Source organism: Leptidea sinapis, chromosome 19, assembly GCF_905404315.1.
Source record: "Leptidea sinapis chromosome 19, ilLepSina1.1, whole genome shotgun sequence".
In the NCBI taxonomy this organism is placed as follows: Eukaryota; Metazoa; Arthropoda; class Insecta; order Lepidoptera; family Pieridae; genus Leptidea; species Leptidea sinapis.
Genome location: NC_066283.1, coordinates 6,747,698 through 6,772,389, shown reverse-complemented (window position 1 = coordinate 6,772,389; position 24,692 = coordinate 6,747,698). Strand labels below are relative to the sequence as shown.

The following is a 24,692-nucleotide window of genomic DNA, read 5'->3' as shown; positions in this document are numbered from 1 at the left end:
TTTCAATGCCGCGGGATCTCGGTATTTGCGGGATCCCGCATATTGAAAAAATGCACATTTTAAAATAATGAATTTATCAACTCCACAGTTATTTACGTACATATTACTATTAAAATGAGATCAATCAATTAATTACACTGTATTTTTCACAAAAAAAAAACTAACAAATTCTGAATAAAAAGCAAAACAAAACAAATAGTTTTCAAAAAATACACAACGCAAAATTACAAAATCAACCAAAAAAAAAAACACATTTTAAACTGATAAATTATTACTTAATTATAAAGTTTTTCAGCTTTTATTATTAACTGAAAATGTTTGCGAAGGAAATACAACATTTCCAAACTATCGTCTGCCAAACTACTGCGTATTTTACTCTATTGCTTGGCCAGAAAATGCCCTTTCTGCTTATACACTTGTGGCCGGTATTCCTTTTAAGGGCTTGTACGTGAATGAATCTTTCATTCACGTACACACCCTTAAATTTTTATTCTATTCTAAAAGGATGTATCAATAAACATCACGAAAATACGAAACATAAAACATGGTGCGGGATCCCGGAATACCGAGATCTCGGTATTGCGGGATTGGAAGCCCTAGTCATGACGCGTCCGAGTTGGTCGCGCCACCAAATTGGCTGTGCAACCAAACGGAGCAGTTGACTGACTCTCTTTAGAGCTGTATACATTTTGTTGGTAGCGGCGACTGATTGCGCCACCGTTGTGTCCGTGTGCAAAATGGCCCTTAGACACCTTCTAAATGTTAAGACATAATGTCAGTTTATTGCTCTTACATATTTGCTCTTTTTTAATTACTCAGAACATTTTTTGATATCGCTACTTCGCTCTTAGAAGCACATTTTTTTATTAACAGTGCTACCCCGGGGCAAAAAAAGAAGATGGAAGTCCCAGACTAAGGGCATTTAGCAGTGGGATGCTTCTTTGCACTGGATGCCGGCTAGATTATGAGTACCACAACGGCGCCTTTTTTTGCCGTGAAGCATTAATATGTAGGCATTATTGTGTTTCGGTCTGCGCGCCGTAGTTAGTAAAATTACGGGCCAAATGAGACTTAACATCTTATGTCTCAAGGTGACGAGCGCTACAGACTATAGTGCTGCTGATATCCTGAGCAGCACTGCATTGTAATGATTAGGGCGTGACATTTACCATCAGCTCAACGTCCAGCTCGTCTCGTGTCCCTTGTTGTCATAAAAAAGCTTCGATAAGGTTCCATCGGAGGGCAAAGCCAAATTGGCTTCGAAGATGCTGGAAGTCATCAATAGAGCACGGCAATACTTCAAGCCGGCAAACATTCTAGCACTCTACAAAGCGCAGGTCCGGCCACACATGGAGAATTGCTGTCATCTCTGGTCTGGCGCACCCCAGTATCTGCTCGATCCATTTGACCGCGTGCAACGTAGAGCAGTTCGAATTGTCGGGGACTCAGTGCTCTGTGAATGGCTGGATCTCTTGGCGTTGCGTAGAGACGTCGCTTCATTGTGTGTCTTCTACCCCATTTATCACGGGGAGTGTTCCGAAGAGCTGTTTAACCTGATTCCTGCCGCCGAATTCCACCTTCGCACGACACGCCACAAGTTAGGATATCATCCCCACCATCTGGATGTGTGGTGGTCCTCCACAGTGCGGTTTGCAGCTTTCTCCCTCGTACTACAAAGCTGTGGAATGAGCTTCCTTGTGCGGTGTTTCCGGGACGATACGACATGGATACCTTCAAAAAAATCGCGTACACCTTCCTTAAAGGCCGGTAACGCTCTTGTGATTCCTTTGGTGTTGCAAGAGAATGTGGGCGGCGGTGATCACTTAACACCATGTGACCCGTACGCTCGTTTGTCCTCCAATTCCATAAAAAAAAATCGTATATTGATTGCGCGCGCATTATAAGATATGATTGGTTGATCATTTTAAAAACTTGAGTGTAACGGACGCAGCTGCGCCGCCGCTCGGGCGGGACCGGAAGTGCGTCCTCCGCCAGCTCCCTCGAGGGGGAGTACCTCGCCGAGCGCGGCGACAAGGTCTCATTTCACTTATCATCACCACTAGCAACCGGTATGGGCATAGCTTCACGACCGGCGACCCTAACACTGAGATCTACAGAGCGTACTTAGACTTTGCTCAGACTTTACATACGTAAAACATAGCTAAGTGTAAGCTAAGCTTAATCTATGATTTCATTTTTATATTGTCACTAGACGTTCCCGTCCGCTTCGCTGGGCGAATTTTAAAAGGACGGAACGTTGTAATTCGAAAAATAAGTAGACATAAACTATCTGGGATAAATTTCACATCGAATGGTGGTTGGAGTGGTGGAGTTTCACGTCGATACGATCAGTGGTTAAAACTTTTAATGTTAACAGTTAAAATATTTAATATAGATAATTAGAATATACATTTAAAAGTGTTAACAGAATGAACTTCCAAAATTATGCTATTTTGTGTACACCACTCGTAGTGAGAAAATTATTGAAACAAGAAAAATCACTCAAGAAGATATAAATAACTAATTTCAGTAATACTTAATGTCGAATTCGCTATTTTTCGGTCCTGACCATGCCCATATCAGTCGCATAGCACGTTAAAATTCGCCTAGAATTTATTTTTGTGTAGATTAGACCTGAAAGATGTGTGCTATGCTGAGGTGCGGGAAACTCCAGGAATTATGTTGTTACCTTCAGTAATTACTATGTTGAAATATTATTAATTATAATTGTAAAAAGAATTGTGGGTTCATAGTAGTCATACTATTTTATTTATAAAAGAAATTTCTTCTGAAAATAATCTACTTTTAAAAAGACTCATTGGGGACTATCATTTATGTCTAGATGTTATTTTCTCTGACTATAAATAAAGTAAATAATAACTAATAACACGTTATTTCAAATTACCTGTAAATGCGTAGTATTCATCTTGAACACAAGCATTTTTAGATAGTTTTGTAGATAATTTTGTTTATTTCTTTCGCTTTGATGTGGTAGTTAGGAGCTAGCTAGAATCTTGGTTTTTTTCTTTTAGTTCACGTATGCCTTTTCATTTGCACTTTTTGACTATTATTTTTTATCTAGAAATGCATTGCATTTTTTATCAGTCGTAATTTATTCTCGACCTTCTAATATTTTATGACTGTGGCAGAATTGTAAATATCTCGATATTATACTTGTGTGCTAGTATTAAGTATATTTAGCCAATTATATATGTTGCTTAATATTATTAATATTTTAAGCTCAGTTTTATTAATTTTACTAGAAGTAATATAAATAAATTATGCTTGAACGAGACTCTTTATTTTAATATATATAGATTTATTTTAATATTAAATGTGTATTGAAAATTTCAGAAACCACCGCCGGGCGCCGTTAAAGTGATGCCAACACCCACCAAACAAGAGAAAGTTGTCGAACAAAAGAAACCGGCTGAGAATGGTAGGTTTAATGCATTCATCATTGAGGGCTGACTTTGTTCGAAGTTAACTTCGAACAAAGTCAGCCTCAGAACTGCTTCGAACTGTTTTGGTGTTTGTTTTAAACGATTCACAGTCAAAAGTATTAATTTAGTACGAACTAAACTTTTTTAAAAGAAACGACACCTTTTTGCTACTCATAGACTGTAAACATGTACCAACTATTGAAACCTTTTCCATAACAAATTTTACCATTATTATATATGTCATTTGCAGGTACGGATACAACAAGCGATCCGGGTGTCACAAACAACGTGGAAACTACGCCGAAGAAATCGAAGGTTTGTAACATACTGTAAAATCAATGTGTATCTATTTGTTCACGAACGATAGTATAATGTAATGTTCTTTCAAGTGCTGTAAATATATGTACTTGTTTAGAAGTAGAGAGTAGCATGATTTGTTGAAGGATGTTTATGCTTGCACCATAAAATGGTTCAATACAAACAATTTATAGTTTTTAATTAAGTTTTGTTTTTATAATTTTCTTAATGTTTTGTTTTTATTTTTCCCTCTTCCTATTCCTGTTATGTCACCATCCTTCCATTTGTAGGGAGGCTTTGGTCTGTTCAGCGGTAGAAAATCACCGAAAGATGAAAAACCACAAAAAGAAAAGTCACCCAAGGCAAAAGAAAAATCGCCAAGGGATAAATCTCCAAAAGAGAAGGAAAAGAAACAAAAAGATCCGAAGATTAAAGTCGCTGTTGCAGATACGTCAAATGATAGTTCTAATCTCGATAGTTCGGTTGATAAAAGTCTGAGTCCAGTCAAAGAAGATAGACCAAGTTTCACAAAGCCGTATGAATATACAGACACAGAAAAGAGCCCGACCCGAAAACCTTTCATACAGGGTGCATTTAGCTACGAGAAAGAACCAATTTCTGACGAAAAGCAAAGAGGTCTTGATGATAGTCATAGCCCAGGCACTAGAAAGGCTGGCCTAGCATTTAATTACGCCCCCGGAGAAGACAGAAAAGTAGCTGAAAGTGCCGAAAAACGCAAAACACCAGAGGATCTAAGCAAATTAAGAACACCTGGCATTGATTACGTACAGTCCGCCGCTCTTAAAGAACAAGCGAAAACCCCCAAATCTGATGTTATTGACCCTACTCTTGCGCTTCTTGATTCTGAAAGAGCTCATCATGAAGTGCCTGTAGCTGCAGCTGTGCCCGTCGCTGCTACTAAAGCTGACAACGAAATACAAGTGGTTATAATTACAGGTCGATACAATCCTAAAAATAAAAAATTAGATGACGCTAATGGCACTATACTAGTTACTAAAGGTATTCTCACTAAGCCAAATAGCAAGATTACAACAGAAAAAGAAACAATAAACATGAAAACTGGGCAAATAAACTACACGGATCCAGTCACTGGCAAGCAGGAAACTAAAAATGGTCATGTTGATTCAAAAACTGGTCATATTCTATTTACTTCAGGAGTAATTGATCCCAAAACTGGTAAATTAGATCATAACTTAGCACAGATGTATTGTTTCGTGCAAAAAGCTGATGATAAAGTGCCTACCCAACCTGGAAGAGAAGTTGATTTAGTGGTGATTACTGGAAAGTATGACGGTAAACATAAGAAACTAGATGCAACGCATGGGCATGTTGAAGTTTCAAGAGCTGTCGTTGCCCCTGATGGCACTGTTAATTCAAATTATGGTGTAATTGACCCGAAATTCGGAAAAATTAATTATATTGATCCCAAAACTGGTAAACAAGATCCGAAACAGGCATATGTTGATCATAAAACTGGAAATATGCTTGTATCTACTGGTGTAGCTGATCCAAAATCTGGGAAAGTTGACTCTTCTTTAGGACAACAATTCACCATCGTCGAGAAAGACGCAACGAAAGCAAACAGGGAAGTTAGATTGGTCGTGATCACTAGTAAATACGACATTAAATCCAAAAAACTTGATCCTTCATTTGCTCATATGGATTCAATTAAAGGTGTTCTTAGTGGAGAAGATGGTAAAATTTATACTGAATATGGCGTTATAGATCCTAGAACTGGAAACATTCAAGTCACGGATCCAAATTCTGGAAAGCAAGAAAATAAACAAGCGCAGGTTGATACAAAAACCGGTAACATTCTTCTACTTTCGGGTGTAATTGACCCTAGAACACAACAGCCAGACACTTCTTTAGCACAACAATACAGTGTTGTTGATAAGCCTACAAGTACGTTTGCAACGTTACCAGGTAAAGAAGTACAAGTAGTTGCGATCACAGGAAAGTATGACTCAAAACATAAAAAACTAGAAAATCCGAATGGTTTTATCGAAACTTCTCAAGGTATCGTAAGTGACAAAGATGGTACAGTCCATTCAAACTTTGGTGTATTAGATTCTAATACAGGCAAAATTTACTATACTGACCCTAAAACTGGTAAAAGAGAAGCAAAGCAGGCCACAGTTGATCTTAGGACTGGCAGTTTGCTTCTTACTTCAAACGTGATAGACCCCAAAACAGGTAAAACAGATTCGTCACTAGCTCAACAACTAACAGTGGTTGATAAAGATGCACAAAAGGGAGTACCCGAACGGTACATGAATTTAGTTATCGTGACATCTAAATATGACGCTAAAAACAAGAAGCTTGACCTTACTAATGCTCACGTGGATACTATACCTGGTAAATTTGGAGATGATGATAAAGTCCACACGGAATTTGGAGTTATTGATCCCAGTACTGGACAAATCACTATAACAGACCCGGTCACTGGTAAACAAGAAATTAAGAAGGCTTCAGTTGATCCTAAAACAGGTAACTTATTATTAACAGCTGGAGTTATTGACCCAAATACTAAGCAAGTTGATCCTTCTCTTGGCCAACAGTTCACTGTTATGAGTAAACCTAAAGACACTTTCGCATCTGTGCCTGGCAAAGAAGTACAAATAGTTGTTATTACGAGTAAATATGATCCTAAATATAAGAGGCTAGATAATCCTAACGGCCATGTTGAGACATCTAGAGCAATTGTTGCCTCAGATGGAAAAGTACATAGTAATTTTGGTGTTATTGACCCTAAGAGTGGTAAAATCATACAAACGGATCCAATAACTGGTAATCAAATAGTGAAAAACGCTGTAGCTGATGCTAAAACAGGTCATTTAATTCTTACTGGAAATATTGTCGATCCAAAAACTGGAAAAGTTGACACTTCCCTTGCACAACAGTTCAGTGTTGTCGATAAAGATATTAAACCCGTAGAGAGGGAAATTCATTTAGTTATAATAACGACAAAGTATGATCCTCGCACTAAAAAGATCGATGCAAGTCAAGCTTACGTTGATACAATAAGTGGTACTTTAGGGATGGACGGTAAAATCCGCACTGAACTAGGTATCATTGATCCATCAAATGGAGAAATCGTTCTTAAAGATCCGCAGTCAGGTAAGCAAGAAATTAAGAAGTCCCAAGTGGATCCAGCTACTGGACATATGCTTTTGACAAGTAACGTTGTAGATCCAAGAACCGGTAAAGTAGATCCTACATTAGCACAACAATACAGTATTATAAATAAACCAGTAGTACAGTACGCCAAACCTCCCTCAAAAGGTGAAATAAGACTTGTGATAGTAACTAGCAGGTACGATCCCAAAACTAAATCATTGGATGCAAGTTCGGGAACGATTGATGCTGCTAAAGGTTACGTTAGCGTTGAAGATGGGAAAATTCACACAGACTTTGGAATTATTGACACAAAATCTGGTCAAATATTGTACAAAGACCCAATTTCTGGTAAACAAGAACTCAAACAAGCCGAAATTGACCTCAATACGGGAACTATAACGGTAAAATCTTCCGTAGTGGACCCTAATACTGGCAAAGTAGATCCAGCATTTGCTCAACAGTTGACGATTGTTGATAAGCAAAATGTTCTGCCCAAAGTAGTACCAGCTTCCGCTAGGACTAGTGCCTCACCGGCTAGACAAATATTAAGTCCTATAAAAACGCCCACAGAAACACCCGTTCAATCTCCGTTACAGTCACCAGTACGAACATCATCACCGATCACTGGTCAGTACCAAAAGGCATCTCCTGTAACACAATTGCGTGGAGTTTCTCCAACTAAACCAACAATGGCACCTCCAGCCCCACCTAGAAAGAAGATGATAAAAATTATGGTTATATTTACTAGAATCGACCCTAAAACAAAGAAACCTGATTTTTTCACTGCAGAGGTTGAACATATTGCAGGAGTTCTCGATCCAAATGGTTTGATCGAAACAAAGTATGGTGTTGTAGATTCTAATAAAGGCAGCATTGTTTTGACGGATTCTGCAGGTCAGAAACAAACTAAAAATGGAACAGTTTTGTCTGAAACTGGACAAATCTTTATAAACTCTGGTGCTATAGATCCAAAAACTGGTAAGATTGACCCTAACATGGGAATGATATTAAGTGTTGCTAAACAAGATGATCCAGTTGTAGATATAACTGCAATCACAGGTCCTATAGATCAAAAAACGGGTAAGGTTCTGTTGGATGAAAGTTCTGTTGAACACACAAAAGGAAAAGTTGATGCAGAAACAGGCAATATTCAAACAAAATATGGTGTTATTAATCCTTCTAATGGAGTTATATTTGTTTCCGATGCGTCTGGATCGCAAGCAAAGCCAATTAGCATAGATGAAAACAATGGGCAGATAACAATAAGAGGAGTCGTTGATCCTAAAACTGGAAAAATTGATCCAAATGTGGGCCAATTGCTTGTTGTTGGAAGTCATATTGATCCAGTTGTCGAAGTTACGTCATTTGTTGGCAAAGTGGACTCCAAGAAAGGTATTATTGAACCTAAGAATTCTGTTATCGAAAGCACAACTGGGCAACTTAATCCTGATAATAATATAATCGACACTAAGTATGGACAAATTGACCTTGTAAAAGGTACTGTTACATATAATGATCCTAAGACAGGTATGTATGAAAGCAAAGAATTGAAAATCGATCCAGTTACTGGTCAGTTCCTTTTACGAAGTGGGCAGATTAATCCAAAATCCGGTAAGCCCGATAAAGATATTGGTAGATTAATGTGTCTAAGAATAATTCAAACAAAGGTTGATCCTGTATCTGGGAAGCAGATTGTGTCTAACGATCCAAGAAACGTTAAAGTGGATCCGAAAACGAATCAAATATGGATTGCTGGACCTAAAGATCCACAAACGGGTGAAGTTTTGTATACAGCTGGACAGATTGACCCGAAAACAGGATACATTATTACTATTTATGGACGTATGGATCCTAAAACGGGTACGATTACGAGAGCCACAGATATTGAAAAGTCACTCATTAAATTGGATCCAGTGAATGGACAAATATATACTGCAACCGGTGAGTTAGACACAGATAATCAGCCGCTATATTCAGCATCTCAAGTAGATCCTGGTACGGGGGAAATTTACACGAAACTTGGAAAGATAGACCCAAAAACGGGCAAATTAATAATAATAAAAATATATATTATTACACAAAAAGACGACAAAGGACGCGTTAAAGAAATAGATCCAAAGGAATGTACCATCGATGAAACTACTGGAAGGATTATAACAACCAAGACAGTGTATGTATATCAAATTATCGATCCGATCACCGGAGAGACTATTGATGTGGACCCAGACGATCCCAGACTCAAGGGAGCGAGAACGACTGTCACGCAAACCATGACGCTCTCTGGAAAAATAGACCCTGTGACAGGAAGAATTAAAACGGAGTATGGCGACATCGACCCTGATACCGGTGACATAGATCCCAGTACGGCTGTCCGAGACCCGGTGACCGGGCAACTAATATTACATTACTCACAGATCGACCCCTCCCACTTCCAAGACAAGAGTGGCAATTACACTATCGAGAAAGAGACGCAAGATCTGCCAGCGAATATCGACATCCAAACGGTTAACACACATAAATTCTCAACATTCGGTAAAGACGAGAGCCCGGCGCGCGGCGACGAGCCGAGAACCTTCACGGAGTACACAACGAGCGAGCACATCAAGCACCAGGGCTACGTGTCCGCCACGACCCCTCTTTCCTCTAAGATCCCAATTTCACAGCGGTCCAAGAAGACGCCGACACCGCCGGTCGTCGTCAAGACGACCACGAAACAACTGCTCACGAAGAACGACGAGGGTGTCACGCATAACGTGGAGCATGAAGTGGAGAACCTAGGCACTGGAGAAGTCACCTTCTCGACGCACACCAACAAGGTTCGTCTCACACTTAACAGGCTAACGCCGTTTTACTTTTGGTTTTTCTTCCTCCGATTTAATTTTGTTTTAACTTTTGATTTAACACGTGTTCAAGCTTGACGTAACTGTTAGTTGTGTATAGTAAGCATGCTAGTGTAACGTATGTAGGCGGATAATGTGGAGTCGTTGGAGGGGAAGAGCCCCTACGTGACGGCGCGTGCGGTCACCACGAGGACGGCCACAACTCACCACGATCTCGATACCAAGGCCAAGACACAGCAGATGGAGGAGAAGACCGTGGCCCATACCCTCACCTCGTCCGCCACGCGCCAGGAGCAACGCGTCGTGACGCAGGAGGTCAAGACTACCGTTACCACTGGCGACCAGGTAACCTGTGTGACACGATCTGAGCGGAACCTGGATTAACCTCCACTATATACACCTCTCACATATACATATATATAATCACAATCTAATGATTATCCATAAACTTAACTATTGTTAAACAATTATTTTTAAATAATAATAAATATTAAATACATTTTATTATAGTTTTTAATACAATCGAGCCGAAGCTTATACTTTACTTGATTTTTATCTTTATTTATTAATTAGTGTTTATGTTATTATTTATTGTGTGTTTAGAATTGAAGCTATGTCTTGTGATCTTAAAAATATGTTTATTTTAGTTTCATTGCACTACATTACACGGACTCAAAAGGTCGTCTCACTAGATCCGAATTTTTGAGGAGATGGATAGCCGTCCTTCACTTGATGTTGAAGTGTGTTCATGAGCTTCTTCCACGTATTTATGTCTTATTGTTCCCACATCCAATTCAATGTCACAAAAATCTCGTCGTTTCTTGCATACCAGGGGCATTTCCAGTATCCCTGAGCAACATTTTATTGTATAATTTGTACAATATTACATTGTTTATTACACTGGCATAAGGATCTGTTTGTATACGAGCACTTTGTTGTTTGATGATAACGTGGAATGCTTTCCAAGTAACCAAGTACGTATTACAGTAGATCTCTTAACCCATCCTCGTTTCCTATTAACATGAACTTTCCAGCGAAGCCACGCATGTTATATTCGTGTAGCGTATTTTATACAAAATAGCTAGAATAACTTAATGAATAACAAAATCTAACAATACGAAAAGATATGAGAAGGACGAGTGCTAGAGACTCAACGGGCCTCTTACTGCTAAACATCAGGTTCATCAGGTGGGGCATCTGCTTCAGTCACTAGTTCAAATAAAAAAAAAACATAATAAGTTCTTACTAAAGATAATTAAATAATTTGATAATCAAATAATTTTGTAATCTGCTTGCTTAAAATCCTTTTGCGCTGTTAAAGAGCATGATCGGCCATCATCAATCACCTTCGTTTGTTCTTCTTATTCTTAAAAAAGAGCACTCTACTCTAGAACACATACAACTATACCTGCCTCCCAGGGACGTGGCCAGAGATTGAGGTCATCCACTTGCCACGCTCCTGTCACAATTGTCTGGCTTCTGCTACTCGTATAAAACCTTTCATAAATACTCTCTTCAATCTCATTCTAGAAAACCGTGTGTCTTATTGCAATGACTACTAAGTGCTTTACGATACTGCAAACTGAGTTAAATAAAACTCAGTTTAACATACAGTTGAAATGCCAGTATCGATCTCCATTAAAACAAATCGAATTTTACCAATACATTTTAAGCGCGTTCACTATTATTATCATAATATCAATTCGGAACAACCTGTAAGTAATCTAGTAGCCGCGTGCTAGCGTAGGCAATGACACCTACTTGTCCCACGCCGAGCCGAAGCCGTTCAGAATGTATAATTATTTGTTTGTTACAAAACGTAAATATTTCAATTATCAGTTTTATTTTTTTATGATTACGGTTAAAAATACACGTGTGATTATTTAATGTTCGCATTGTATAGCGTAGCCGTAATTAGAATAATCTGATCAAAAGTCAGTATTAAATAAAATTTTAATCGAATGCGATTTAGGCGTTAGGGAACTAACAATAAATTGTAATTATTTAAAAACCTGGTCTCATTACATTCAACATAACATTTTAAGTTGAATCCAGGTTCCAGCTCACTTTTATCTGTATTTAAAATTAGTGTAGTGTGGATTTAGTTTGCACTCTTATTATTTTGTTTTTTCATCATTATTCAGTTATTTACATGACAATCATGTGGCTGCATTTTCATTATACGAAATTTTTAATGTACTTTTTTATTGCTTTATTTGATTTTTAATATTATAATGACAGATTTTTACATGTGCGGTAAAATATTAGCCTTGTCTTCAACATTTTTTTTTAAATTCAAAATCCTTTTTTAAGTCTCAATTAATATTTTAATAACAGGCTAATTAAAAAGTAAAAATCCGTTATTGGTATGATGCATGTATGTTTGTATTCTAATTTGTTTTTTTTTTCTTCTTTCCAAATCGCCTTGGTCGCCATAACAAATGGTGCGAACCGTCATCTCATTTCTGATCGGCACATTTTCCTGTCGTCTACGAAATGCAACCTGCATGGATTGCATCCGAATGAAAATGGACTTGGTGTTTGCTAAAAACCCTTAAACATTCATGAATCATTATGAACTTTCACTCATATAATTCCTATCTTAAAATTCCAATCTCAAATTAATTAAATACTACAATTTTGGTTGTATTTTTTATTCTAAATTCAATTCATAATCACTTGTTTTGGTTCGCACACGATTCATGTAACTACCCAATCCAAAATCATTTGACCATGCAATGTGGCACGAGTAGCTAACACGACACGGGTCCGAATCATCGCTGAGTAGCGGGGACTCCGGCACTCCGATCGACTTCGACGGCGGGGAGGGACACTACTACGTCACGGTACGTACTGACTGCCCTTACAGGTACCGCCGCGAACAGATACAGTAGACTTAGGGTTTGTTGATTGCGAAACTGAAGTGACAGTGGGCACGGTAGATAGTTCGACGGACAGATGGCCGGTGGGGCAGAAAACTCCTCAAATTGCGACCACGTACCGGAAGACGCAGTGTTTGTAGGCCCCCATAAGATGGACCGACGATCTGCTCAAGATCGCCGGGTTACGTTGGATGATCGTCGTGGAAATCTTTGGGGGAGGTTTTTCTCCAGCAGTGGACGTCTTCCGGCTGATGATGATGATGAGATTTAAGGTTTGGTGAAAATGTGTCTCCATTGTGGCGGTCGTTGATCTTATGACAAAAGCATTTTTTGCAAGGAATTTTTTAATAATGTGTTTGTCATTGTCATTATCGATGCATGAATGAAAAAAATATATTATTTATCATTTAATAATATTTAGTTATGTGTGTTACAGTTAATATTATATGATAGAACCATGCAAGGTATTGGAGTTATGATCTGCCAATGTCTAAAAAATTATATTTAAAATTAATGTAATATGTAATTAAGTATAAATTTATCGTAGTAGCCACGTCATTTAGTTTACATTTGAATAGTTTTTAGTCAATAACTATATTCGATTAGATTATATTTCTAGAAGGTAATGTAAGTGTTGTAAGTGGTGCATGATTGTGCATGATCTGTGCATATGTAAAGGTATCATGCTTACATTCGACGCGAATGCCCCATATCGAATGGTACTTCACTTCAAAACGCAAGGTCTCCAGATTACCTACGTATAATTCCCATAGTTTGCATATAACTTTTCCCCAAAATTGTCACGAGCATTGTGATGTCACATTTCAAATAAAAAAAATATTAATTGTAAATAATAAACAGCGTGGTAACCCTAAGACCGCTTTAAAATAACAATATTATGTTTGCAGCATTTTAGCTGTGAAATGGTTTCGACAAGCAAATAATTCGGTCATTGGTTGGAAACGTATGCCAGCAGTTTCCTAAACTTACGCTAAAATCATTATTCCCTAATAAATATTTTCATTTCCCCAAATTGGTAATATATTCCCAAAATAGAGAAAATACCCCTATTCTGGAGAACTTGTCGAGAGGATACATTAAGCACTATGTATGCACGTTATTGGTTACTTTTGATGTTAAGTGTTACCGAATGAATTTAGGTGCATGTTAAATTCTATTTTTTGTTACTTAAACCTTATACTGAATACAACAACTTTTTCATGACCGTAACACTTAAGTCGCTTTATCTATGATTATTAATAAAAAGTAATCAAATCAAATTATTGGTACAAATATTGTTTTATTTGTTACATATAAAATAATTATTATGGTTGTTTTCGAAATATAATAATAATCTTTTCGACATAGTAAGCCATATTAAAGTTGTAAGATTTCCAAGGAACTTAATTTCATTGAATAATAACAGTTCAGTGAATATTCATAATTTATACTTAATAATGTCAAATATTTTTAATAAGCTTTTGTTAAGCCAATATTTACAGTAATTTCAATTTTGAGCTACTCTTAAACTCCGTAAGAGCCACAGAACAGTTTAGATTGTCTGTTCTGTGGTAAAACACATACGCTCAATTATCCAAGTGTTTTAAGTTTTCTTTAATTCGACAAGTGTTTCGCATCTACACGAGGTATCCTCAGGAGATATTGAATGGTACACTGCCAGCTATACATGCTTTATATAGCCAATGGTCTCGTGCAGGTGTTTTGCGAGTCAACATCTCCTGAAGATGCCTCGTGTACAGGCGAAACACGTGTCGAATTGTGTAAGGTCAAAGTTTTGGCGGAATTAACACTAAAGAAAACTCAAAACACTTGGATAATTATGGATTTCCGCAAAGTAACGACTACTTCAATAAATACGCTCGAAACATATTCATTGAGGGTACAGTAGTAGTAGTGAGGTTTACGTAACCAATAATGATGTAATGTTGCAGGAGCCGGGCGCTTACCGAACCACGAGCACATCGACAGTGACGGCCAACGCACCTTTCGGCAACATGGTGCACGGTGCGACCACCCGGGTACATAACTAATGCCACGTAAATTAATTAGCATTCCGATATCACATTCAAGCGGTAGACGACACTATACCACAATATAATAGAACAGTTTCTTTAACTTCACACTAGAGCGTCCAAATCGACGCACGCACACAAACAAACGATTTACACCGCCGCTAAGTAATCTTGGGAAGACAATACTATTGATTGCCACGCCGCCGAGACTGGTCGCATTCCGGGTTAAATTAGCTGCACTGCATCGTTCGCATCGTCAATCTTTTTGTATGTACCAACACTAGCGCTCCGCCCAGTCGTAGATATAAATTTGAAGGGGACCGCTGAGTTACGCTACTGTTGTATTACTTGTATTGTGACTACACCGTTCAATGACATCTTTTTGGTCATATTGACTTTGTTTGTTTCCTCTTCTTCTTCTTTAGCCGTTCTCAACCTCTAAGGTGTAGGCCTCTTTTAGCTTATGCCATCTTTTCCGGTCTTGAGCAGTTTCCAACCACTTTGTTCCCGCCCGTCTTTTGATATCGTCGTACCAACGCATCTGCGGACGTCGTACCATTTTCTCTCGGGCGTTTCTCACCCCACGGTCTCTATTCCATCACTGCCTTGCACCTTGAGCCATGCTTGCGGGCGACATGACCAGCCCATTTCAATTTCGCAACACGTTTGGTTACATCGCTCACTTTGCTTTGCTCTCTCACCCATTCGTTTCTTTTACGGTCTCTCAGTGTAACTTTTACCAGTTTTCTCTCAATTGCCACCTGAAGTTTGTGGAGGATCTCGTTAGTAAAAACCCAAGTCACAGCCCCATCCGTAAGCACGGGCAAGATGCACTGGTCGTGAATACGAGCTTTTTGGTCGACACTGATTTTCATGTTGAATTCGAACTTGTTTTGATTTCTATCATTATTCACCCAAATAATGATATAAATGAAAGTTTGTAATCTCGATAATTGGACAAAACATACTGAAAAAACTACTCGATCGTTTGCATGGAGAAATGTCCGCTTATGTTTCCTCTTAAAACTGTAATATTGTGTGTAATTGTTTACAGAGCAGTGTGGCTCCGCAGAGTGTGACTGTGACGGAGATGGCCGAGGAGGGGGAGGCGGGAGAGGAGGGGGAGACGGGAGCCGCAGGGGAAGTGGTCTCCTCGCAGACCATCAGCTCCAAGACGCGCACCGTCGAGACCATTACCGTGAGTAACACACACACGATGGCGTTGCGTAGAGACGTCGCTTCATTGTCTGTCTTCAACCGCATTTACCACGAGGAGTGTTCCGAAGAGCTGTTTCACCTGATAACTGCCGCCTAATTCCACCTTCGCGGCTCTTCCACGTGGTTCTTTCTTCAAATCAAAGTTTCCATCACGAAAACGTTTAAACCAAGATTGCGAACTGTTTCTGCCGCGTTAGTTCCGCGTCGGAACTCGTATTCAAAAATCACTCAAATTTTCGAAGCAATGGATGCTTTCTTATCTAAGCTGAATAAAGAAATCAACTGAGAGTCGATAATCGAACGTTGTACATTTATAAAAGAAGAACTACATACGTATGGCGATGTGAAAAATGTTTCACTCAAAAATCTCAAACCATGAAGGTTCTATGTCAATTCGAAGTACCTAAAACAAAAAAACGGCAATTTCATACTTTAACCCCTATAATTAAACTTCAATTTTTTTTATCTCTAATATATAAAATTCTCGTGTCATGGTGTTAAACTTTGAACGCCTCCGAAACAGCTTGACCGATTCTCATGAAATTTTGAGTGCATATTGGGTTGGTCTGAGAATCGGACAACATCCATTTTTCATCCCCCTAAATGTTAAGGGTGGTCCACAAGATTTTTTTTTTAATTTTTTTGACATTTTTTAATCAAATTTGTTTGATTATAAGTCAGCATTAAAAAATACATACAACTTCAAATTTTCACCCATCTACGATCAACAGTTACTTTTGTATCGCGATTTTAATATCGGCAATACAACGTTTGCTGGGTCAGCTAGCATAATTATAAAAACAAACAGATGACTACAAATCATCAACAAAAATGTACCTGTTTACATCTGGCAACATGTATGTTGCGGCTGACTGAGAGCTGGCAACCATATTTTTTTCAATTCTTGACTTTAATTCCTTTAAAATGACGTACAATTTATTAAACAAACATACTTAGGTGCAATTTACTAAAATTATGATATTAATTATACTAAATTAATTACAGGCACGTACGGCCAATTTTTTATAGGCCTATCACTAATATATTGCATAGGTACTCCTTAAACGTTCATTTAAAATTAGTTTCATCAAAAGAACTCGTACCTGCAGAATAGAGCTGTGGGATCTTTGGCTATCAGGTCTGATGATTGGTTGTAAACAGCGTTGCGTTACAAGAACGACATTAAATAAACACACTGGTAAGAACTACTTAACCGAAATCATAAAAAATATTCAATAATAAAATACATATTTCAACTAAATAAATCAATTTTCCATAATATTATATTGAAACAACTTGTAAGAAATTTGGTAGCCATGGGCTAGCGTAGGGACTGACACCTACTTCCTGCCGTCTTATGCGACCACGTAAGGGTGATTAAAATTTTGTTTCCTAAATATATGATTTGTTTGTTTGAAAATACAAAATTTTAATTATTTACTTTAAATTTAAAATTTTTTTTTTTACGATTTAGTTTAGATAGCTCTACCAGTGTGTTCATTTAATGTCGGCATTACAGCGCCACGCGGTATTTAGGACTAGGTGTTAGTTAGATTTTGACTTTCAATTCGTAATTCAATAATCAGTTATTGAAATCCTAGAGCAATTTCATGAGAGTGATCAATCTGTGTCCACGTACAGTACAAGACGGAGCGTAACGGTGTGGTGGAGACCCGCGTGGAACAGAAGATCACGATCCAGTCGGACGGCGACCCCATCGATCACGACAGAGCACTCGCTGAGGCCATACAGGTACCGCCTACACTCACTTCATACTTTATTGTTAACAAGCCGTTTAAAACAAATTCCAGAGTCTGCTAGGTCTTGTCCACCTTTTTAAAAAAAAAACAAAAAAGGAATACCGCAAAAATACAAAAAATATTTCACGAATAGTTAAGCGGTTATTTTAAGTATGAGATATATACGATTTTTCTGGAGGAAGGAGGAGGAGAATGGAGGCGCCATTTTCCCTTAGTACACATTCCAGAGATAAGGACAAAGACGTTATTTATCCATGATGGATAAGGAATTGTTAACAAAATAATTGCTATACGTCCGTCCCGAGTCTAGAATCCTGTATCAAAAATATAAATATTTGTTTCGCATCATAACAATGTCAATGTCAAAAGTAGCCGCCATTTTGCGTATAAAGTTAATCGAAATAGCAAAATATACAGTACCGTTCTATACTTATTTCATCATATTTTTGTGTGGTGTACAACACCTAGCCTGGATAATAGAGCCACAGATACATCTATTTATTTTTAATTTCCACTTACATTGGTGATTTGTTCAATGTTTTCCCAGCAACAGAACCAAATACTTGTATATATTCTAAACTAATTAATTTTTCCTGTTTGTATCATAGGAAGCAACCGCGATGAACCCCGACATGACGGTTGAAAAAATCGAAATCCAACAACAGAGCACGCAGCCCTAAACAGCCGCCATCTTGCTTACATGACATCACAAAATGGCGGCCAAGCATGGGCTTCATATAACGCGGCTCATGTATGTAAATTATGTTTACGTACTATCTAGTTGTTAAGATACATCACTGCGAATATTATGTAATAAGTTATTTAATTGTAATCGTTTATCATTAATAGTGTTTTTGTACGGCGTCCGATTGTAGAATCGCATTTATCTTTTGTGTTTTACAACAGAACTACTAAGTTAGGTACAACATCTGTAATTTTTCAAACGATTTTTCGTTATATGTATTACTAAATAAAGAATAAAAGTTCTTGTTAAATCATTTATAGTTGAAGAATGCACAATTACGCCTCCGTATAATATGACTTTAAAATTTTCCGATCGGACGTTGGCATTGATGTTGTGTCGGACGCACTTATAGACACGAGTTGTATAAAATATAGTAAGGTACATTGCAGCATTTTTACTTTTTTTTTTAAATAAGACTTAGATTAGGGATTGACGGAACCTGGGCTTTTTGCAGTACGGAATGTTGCCATAGTTTTTGATTCATTAAAAATCATCTCGATGTAGCTTTAAATGTGTCACACGTTTGAACCACCGTTTAGTGATAATTATTTGAGCAGCGTTGCGGGGACTTTAAGTGATCCGGCTGAATGAAACCTCTTTGTAGTACCATGACATTTCGAAAGTGACAGATGTTGTGGCGGTAAGAAACACAGTCGCGAGCTAAAGTGTTAATAAGTAATATATTTATGACACGTTGCTATTACTGTTTCTCTATATTCACCATTCAGGTGCTATTTCTAGGTGTTAGTTGTAATTATTGTGTGTTAGTACCGGTTCATGGAAATTGGGATGCTTTTGCATTGGGAGTAATAATATTTACATTGGCATGTACCAGCTTACTATGGCGATAAAAAATAATTAAAATATTTGAGTATATATTACCACCTGTATAGGTAGAATATTGAATGTAGCTGGTACAAACATAAGACTGATGCCAAAAATGATATTAATCTATTTACACAATGTTTTACTCCTAAAGTGCTTAACCGTTTGTCTTTCTATATAATAAGCACAAATATGACCAATGCAAGTTTTTGTTATGTTTAGTTTTTTCAAAGCATCACTTATAATGTATTTTCACACACTCAACTTTTATATAAGTATTGAACACAAGCGTTGGTAATGTGTGTGTGGAAGAGCAGATAACTGTAACAGGACATTCCAGTGGACAGAATTACAATCTAGAACTAGAGTTGTTTAATCTGTGGGAAATATTTGTTTGGTTAATACAAAATCACATAACTCTAGATTACATTTCAGCATATTAATAAGTTCTTTTTGACAGAATTGACTCGTTAAGTTTTATTGAAGTCTCATTCTGTTACCATGTTATGATACTAATTAAATGGGTGGGACGCAGTTTGAACAACTCTAAGCCATTTAACTGCAGTATAGACACCTCAGTCTTGCATTGCTTTTGAAATGAGGCAAACACCATTAGAGATAGACTGAGAGTGTTTAATCTGTGAATTTTATAATTTGTCCAATAATATATCGGTACACGCTAGATTACATTTTTTCTATTAATATTAAGTCTACGATGTTACGCTGATTTTGAATCAGTTTTTTTTTATATTTTGACATTTTATTGTTTATGTGGCCGCATCGCGGGGAGTGTTGCCATAATTATTTAGATGGCGGCCCCGTGGTGTGGCCAAATTTGTACAGTTGGCGGGAAACGAGAAACGTAATGTCGCATAAATGATAATTTAATAACGTCTATTGGACACTTACTATTATTTGTGTATCCCAACAGTTTGCTACTCAATAAGTTTAATTTCAAGTAAAATAAGTGCTGCTTCATATAACAACAGTATATACATCACGAAATATAAATGATTATATATTAGTTGTTTGGAATAATTAAACTTTTCTCGTCGACTGTACAATACTTCAACTTGTGTTGTCCTTTATATTTATTGAAGATGTTTATTTTTGTAAGAGTCCCGGCTTCGTGTAATTTTTATATTGAGATGAAGTAATATAATAAATACAATAAATATGCTTTGTTTTATCTGTGGTTTTATTTATTTTCATAATATGTAACTTTTTAAGTACGTACCTGTCCGTTATGTGTTTGAGGTAATATTCGAACCCAAGTACGATTACTAATTAGTAGTAATGTTAAACAATTGATAGTCACACCACCTTCCACCTTCGCACGACACGCCACAAGTTAGGATATCATCCCCATCATCTGGATGTGTGGCGGTCCTCCACAGTGCGGTTTTCAAGGAGCTTTCTCCCTTGTACTACAAAGCTGTGGAATGAGCTTCCTTGTGCGGTGTTTCCGGGACGATACGACATGAGTACCTTCAAAAAAAGCGCGTTCACCTTCCTTAAAGGCTGGCAACGCTCTTGTGATTCCTCTGGTGTTGCAAGAGAATGTGGGCGGCGGTGATCACTTAACACCAGGTGACCCGTACGCTCGTTTGTCCTCCTATTCCATAAAAAAAACACCAGAAAATTGTAGAAACCATGCGTACAAGAAATACAGCAGTGAAATACAAGATCGATCGATAAATACAAAACCGATCTTAAAGAGAGAATAACATATAAACTAAATAGTATAGTAAAGTATGCATTTATTAATGACGACACAAAACATATATACAATAAATATATATATATGTGTATATTATTAACAATTTAAAAATACGACGTCATGAAAGGACAGACTCAGCATTTTTGGAATTGATTTCCAACACTGATTTTCAGTAGGTCGACCTGTTGACGGAGCTGTAGACAACACGGTTCCTTTTGTTACAGGTCTTCAAAGTGACCGTAGAAAAGGGAAGAAACTAAAAACTCGACTGCTTGGAATCCTCGTTATACAAAATATATAGATGCTATAGAAAGTGTACAACATAAATTTATTAAAAGATTAAATTATAAGTTTCAAAATTGTAATACTCCTCAATTTAATTACCTATCTTTACAACAGCGCACAGTGCGTAATTTTCATAATCTAGAGAGACAAAAGTTTTGGACCCATACTGTACAAATTTACTACGCGATAAAATGTATAGAATCAAATTGAAAGACATTGTCAAGGTTTTAGACATATATTGCAACATTATTATATTATAACATATAACACAAAAATGACAATACACAACAAAAAAACACGTAAGTAATTATTCGAATGCACAAAAAAAATACAGATTTATTAAAAATAGAGATTCGTTTGAAGAATCACGAAGACCCTGAACACGAAGGAATTTAGTCAGAATAATGGGATTCACCAAACTCATGGGTATCAGAATCTGAATGTTCTGACTGAATTTTTTCGTGTTCAATGTCAGGAGTTCTAATGTCTAATAACTCACAGACTTCAAGAGACATTTTGCTACGTCTAGTTTTGGGAGCAGCACGTAAGCTTGCAATGTAGGGGTCTGAAGATACAAGTAAACGATTTATTAAATCTGTGTTCGTATCCACTCTTGAAGTTTTTCGCGTAAATAATTCTCTAAATTTTCTGTTGTCCTTATTTCTAGCCTCTTGTGCTTCTTCCGAAAGTTGGCCTATTGGAAGAACACAAGAAGCAATAATATCTTTTCCGTGAAAGAGTATTTTGTGGACACTAACGGGCATTGGGTACCATGAGTACTCTTTGATGTATAGGTCTCTCGTTTGCTTAGCGAATTCCTGAAACTTATTGATATTAATGTGAAATCCGCTGTTTATACATTCTAAGATAACATGGAAGCGCTTGATAAGCTGAACATTAACACCTGTTATTTCAGCGGACATTTCAGGATTTCTGAAAAACTTACGGGCTGTATTACCATCATTGGTATTTCCAGTTTGTTGTTTAGGCATATCTACTAATAAGCCTAACTCCCTCCTGAACTTTTCTTGTACTTGCTTCTTTTTCTCGGCAACTTTATTTTTATTCTCCGCTCCTCGAGCCTGCCACAATTTTATATCAAGTCTATATGAAATGTGCAATATGCATTCAAAAAATCTAATCCATGAATGTAGAGGTGACAGGCCCAGAGAAAGAAAATTGCTGTTTACCGGCTTTTCTAAGATGCGACTTTCATTATTCATGTCCTTAGGCTTTGCACCACATAAATAGCAAGTTTGTGTGGACGAACATGATGCTACTGCGTTACAAATTTTGCCGTCAATCATGCAGAATATCAGTGTTGGCTTAACCAGGACTTCCATGTCATTTACAACAATTTTAGTAGGTGAGAGTGAAGTTACTTGTTGCTTAATTTTATTCACCTCCGTCGTTATAACATTTACGGTTTCCTTGGCAAACACGAACTTGATGGGACGACAATATCTGGTCGAAGCTGGCGAAGGGTTTTGCCACACAATGTTTTCAACGTTCTGGGTATTTATTGAATTAATTTGAATAGGCACCATCGATACGCTGAACAAACTTTCGTCACTGCAATGTTCTTCAGAAAATTTCTGTTTGAATTTATTTTGCTCCGCTCCATCACAACCCCATTTCACAATTATATCTAGACCTTTTAAGTCACTTATAGTTTTCAGTACTTCTTCTTGCACTTTACATAATCGTATAATCGTGTGATCCATAAGAGTTTGCAAGTTAATTTCGGCGCACGTTTCTGTGACATTAATGCCACCAGGATAGCACGATTGTTTTGCCGCTTTAACTCTGTAGTAAGGTGGATATATTTTCTTGTTAATGCCTTTAACTTGCTCTCTTATTAAACAATATTGATGTGTCGAGAGATTCGCATCGACCATTAATGCGAGAGCTTGATCTGCCGAAAGCCCGACGGGTTTTGAGCTCTCTAAAACCTTCCGGGCTTTTTTAATTACAGTACCTCTTCTAGGCGAAAACTGACAAAGTTCTTTTACAATTGCCGCCGAATCTTTTTTTCCTTCCTTGCGAAGTTGTACTTCGGTTGCCATTGATATCTCTTGTAGACTTGATGTTTCAAGAAGATGTTGAATGCGTCGTCTTTTTGTTTTAGTGCTCAAACTTTCAAAGTCTTTTTGCGGTCTTCCGAGCGAACCCGAACTCGTTCCAGGTATTGACACACCTCCGAGCGCTTCAGTGGAAATATCAGGTAACGGTACGTTTCCTTCTAACCACGCAGAATTTGTGTTTAGGAATCGATCTCGATGTCTTCCTGACTTCGACCATTTTTCTTCGATTTTTTGGCAAAAACTTCTGATAGTCACTTTTAAATTTTTTATAACGTCATCCTGAATGAACGGGTTACCAAATTCCTGCAATATAAGATGTAATAAAGCATCCGTTCTTATTTCTTTTGCGTTAGCAAACCAAACGTCGAAAAATTTTCTACGTGATATTTGCGTTGGCATTCTGAAAATAAAAAAAAGTTCTATGAGTGTCGCAAATATTCGCAAACAAATTAACGTTTTTGTTGTTGCTTATAAATAGTTCTTTCGAATAAATATAATAAGGGATCTGTATATTTCGATATAATGCACTAAAACTCAACAACAAATTGACTTTGTAATATTTCGACTAATAAATAACCTCTGTCAATTCAAATGGCGCTTGTGACAACATTTTAAGACTGATTAAAACAAATAAATATGGAAACTTACCTCAAAACTCAGAAGAAAACAATAACAACTCACAATAACTAGTAGCGCACATAAACACAGTATATTCAACGAGCAAACTCAGCCGAATAACGCGATATGTTAAGCGTTTGGTCCATGCAACTCAGGTAGGTGGCTCTTCCGACCCTTTTTCTATTGCGTGGTGCGAGTTCTTGGAAAATAAACTTTAGGGACGCGTAATATGGTTTGTCTTCTTGGAATATAAATAACAATTTGACCAGGATAGACTAGTGTGGAATTTGACTTTTGTCTCTTTAGATTATGAATATTTCACACTGTGCAGCGTAGAGAATACAGAGATCAAGTTTTCCTTTTCAAAATATTACATGACTTAATTGATTCCAATCGTATTTTAAGTAAAACTAAACTGTCCAAAACATTATACACGTTCTATAGATACATTCTTTATCCCTGTTCGTAGAACTAATTATACTAGCAATTGTTTTATTATAAGAGCATGCAACACTTATAATAATAATTATAGTCACTTAGACATTTTTCATAGCAGCTATCGAACTTTTACTAAAAAAATTAAAGAATATCTTAAACATTCTTAAAACATGTCCAACCGATAAATTTGATAAATTTTGTTTCATTTGTATTTTTGTGTACTTTTCTCGCCTTATGTTTAATTGTATATAAAATCGTTATATTTTGTATTATATTCACTCCTACTTTGTTTATATTTAAGTGGAAACTTTATTGGCTTGTGTAATATAAATTATGTGTTACAATGTGTATATAACTTAAGCT

The 24,692-nt window shown here is 37.1% G+C and overlaps 1 protein-coding gene across 1 annotated transcript; it reads left to right on the top strand.

Moving 5' to 3' along the window:
* Positions 1-5,419: 5,419 nt before the first annotated feature.
* LOC126969693 (protein 4.1 homolog) lies at positions 5,420-20,373 on the top strand. The gene is made up of 12 exons (XM_050815240.1): positions 5,420-5,570; positions 6,132-6,398; positions 6,594-6,881; positions 7,776-8,408; positions 8,859-8,876; positions 9,913-9,976; positions 10,009-10,066; positions 12,475-12,567; positions 14,556-14,642; positions 15,691-15,834; positions 17,496-17,606; positions 18,223-20,373. Exons 1-12 carry the CDS (start codon positions 5,420-5,422, stop codon positions 18,292-18,294), a joined length of 1,986 nt encoding a protein of 661 aa, XP_050671197.1. The 3' UTR covers positions 18,295-20,373.
* Positions 20,374-24,692: the final 4,319 nt, after the last annotated feature.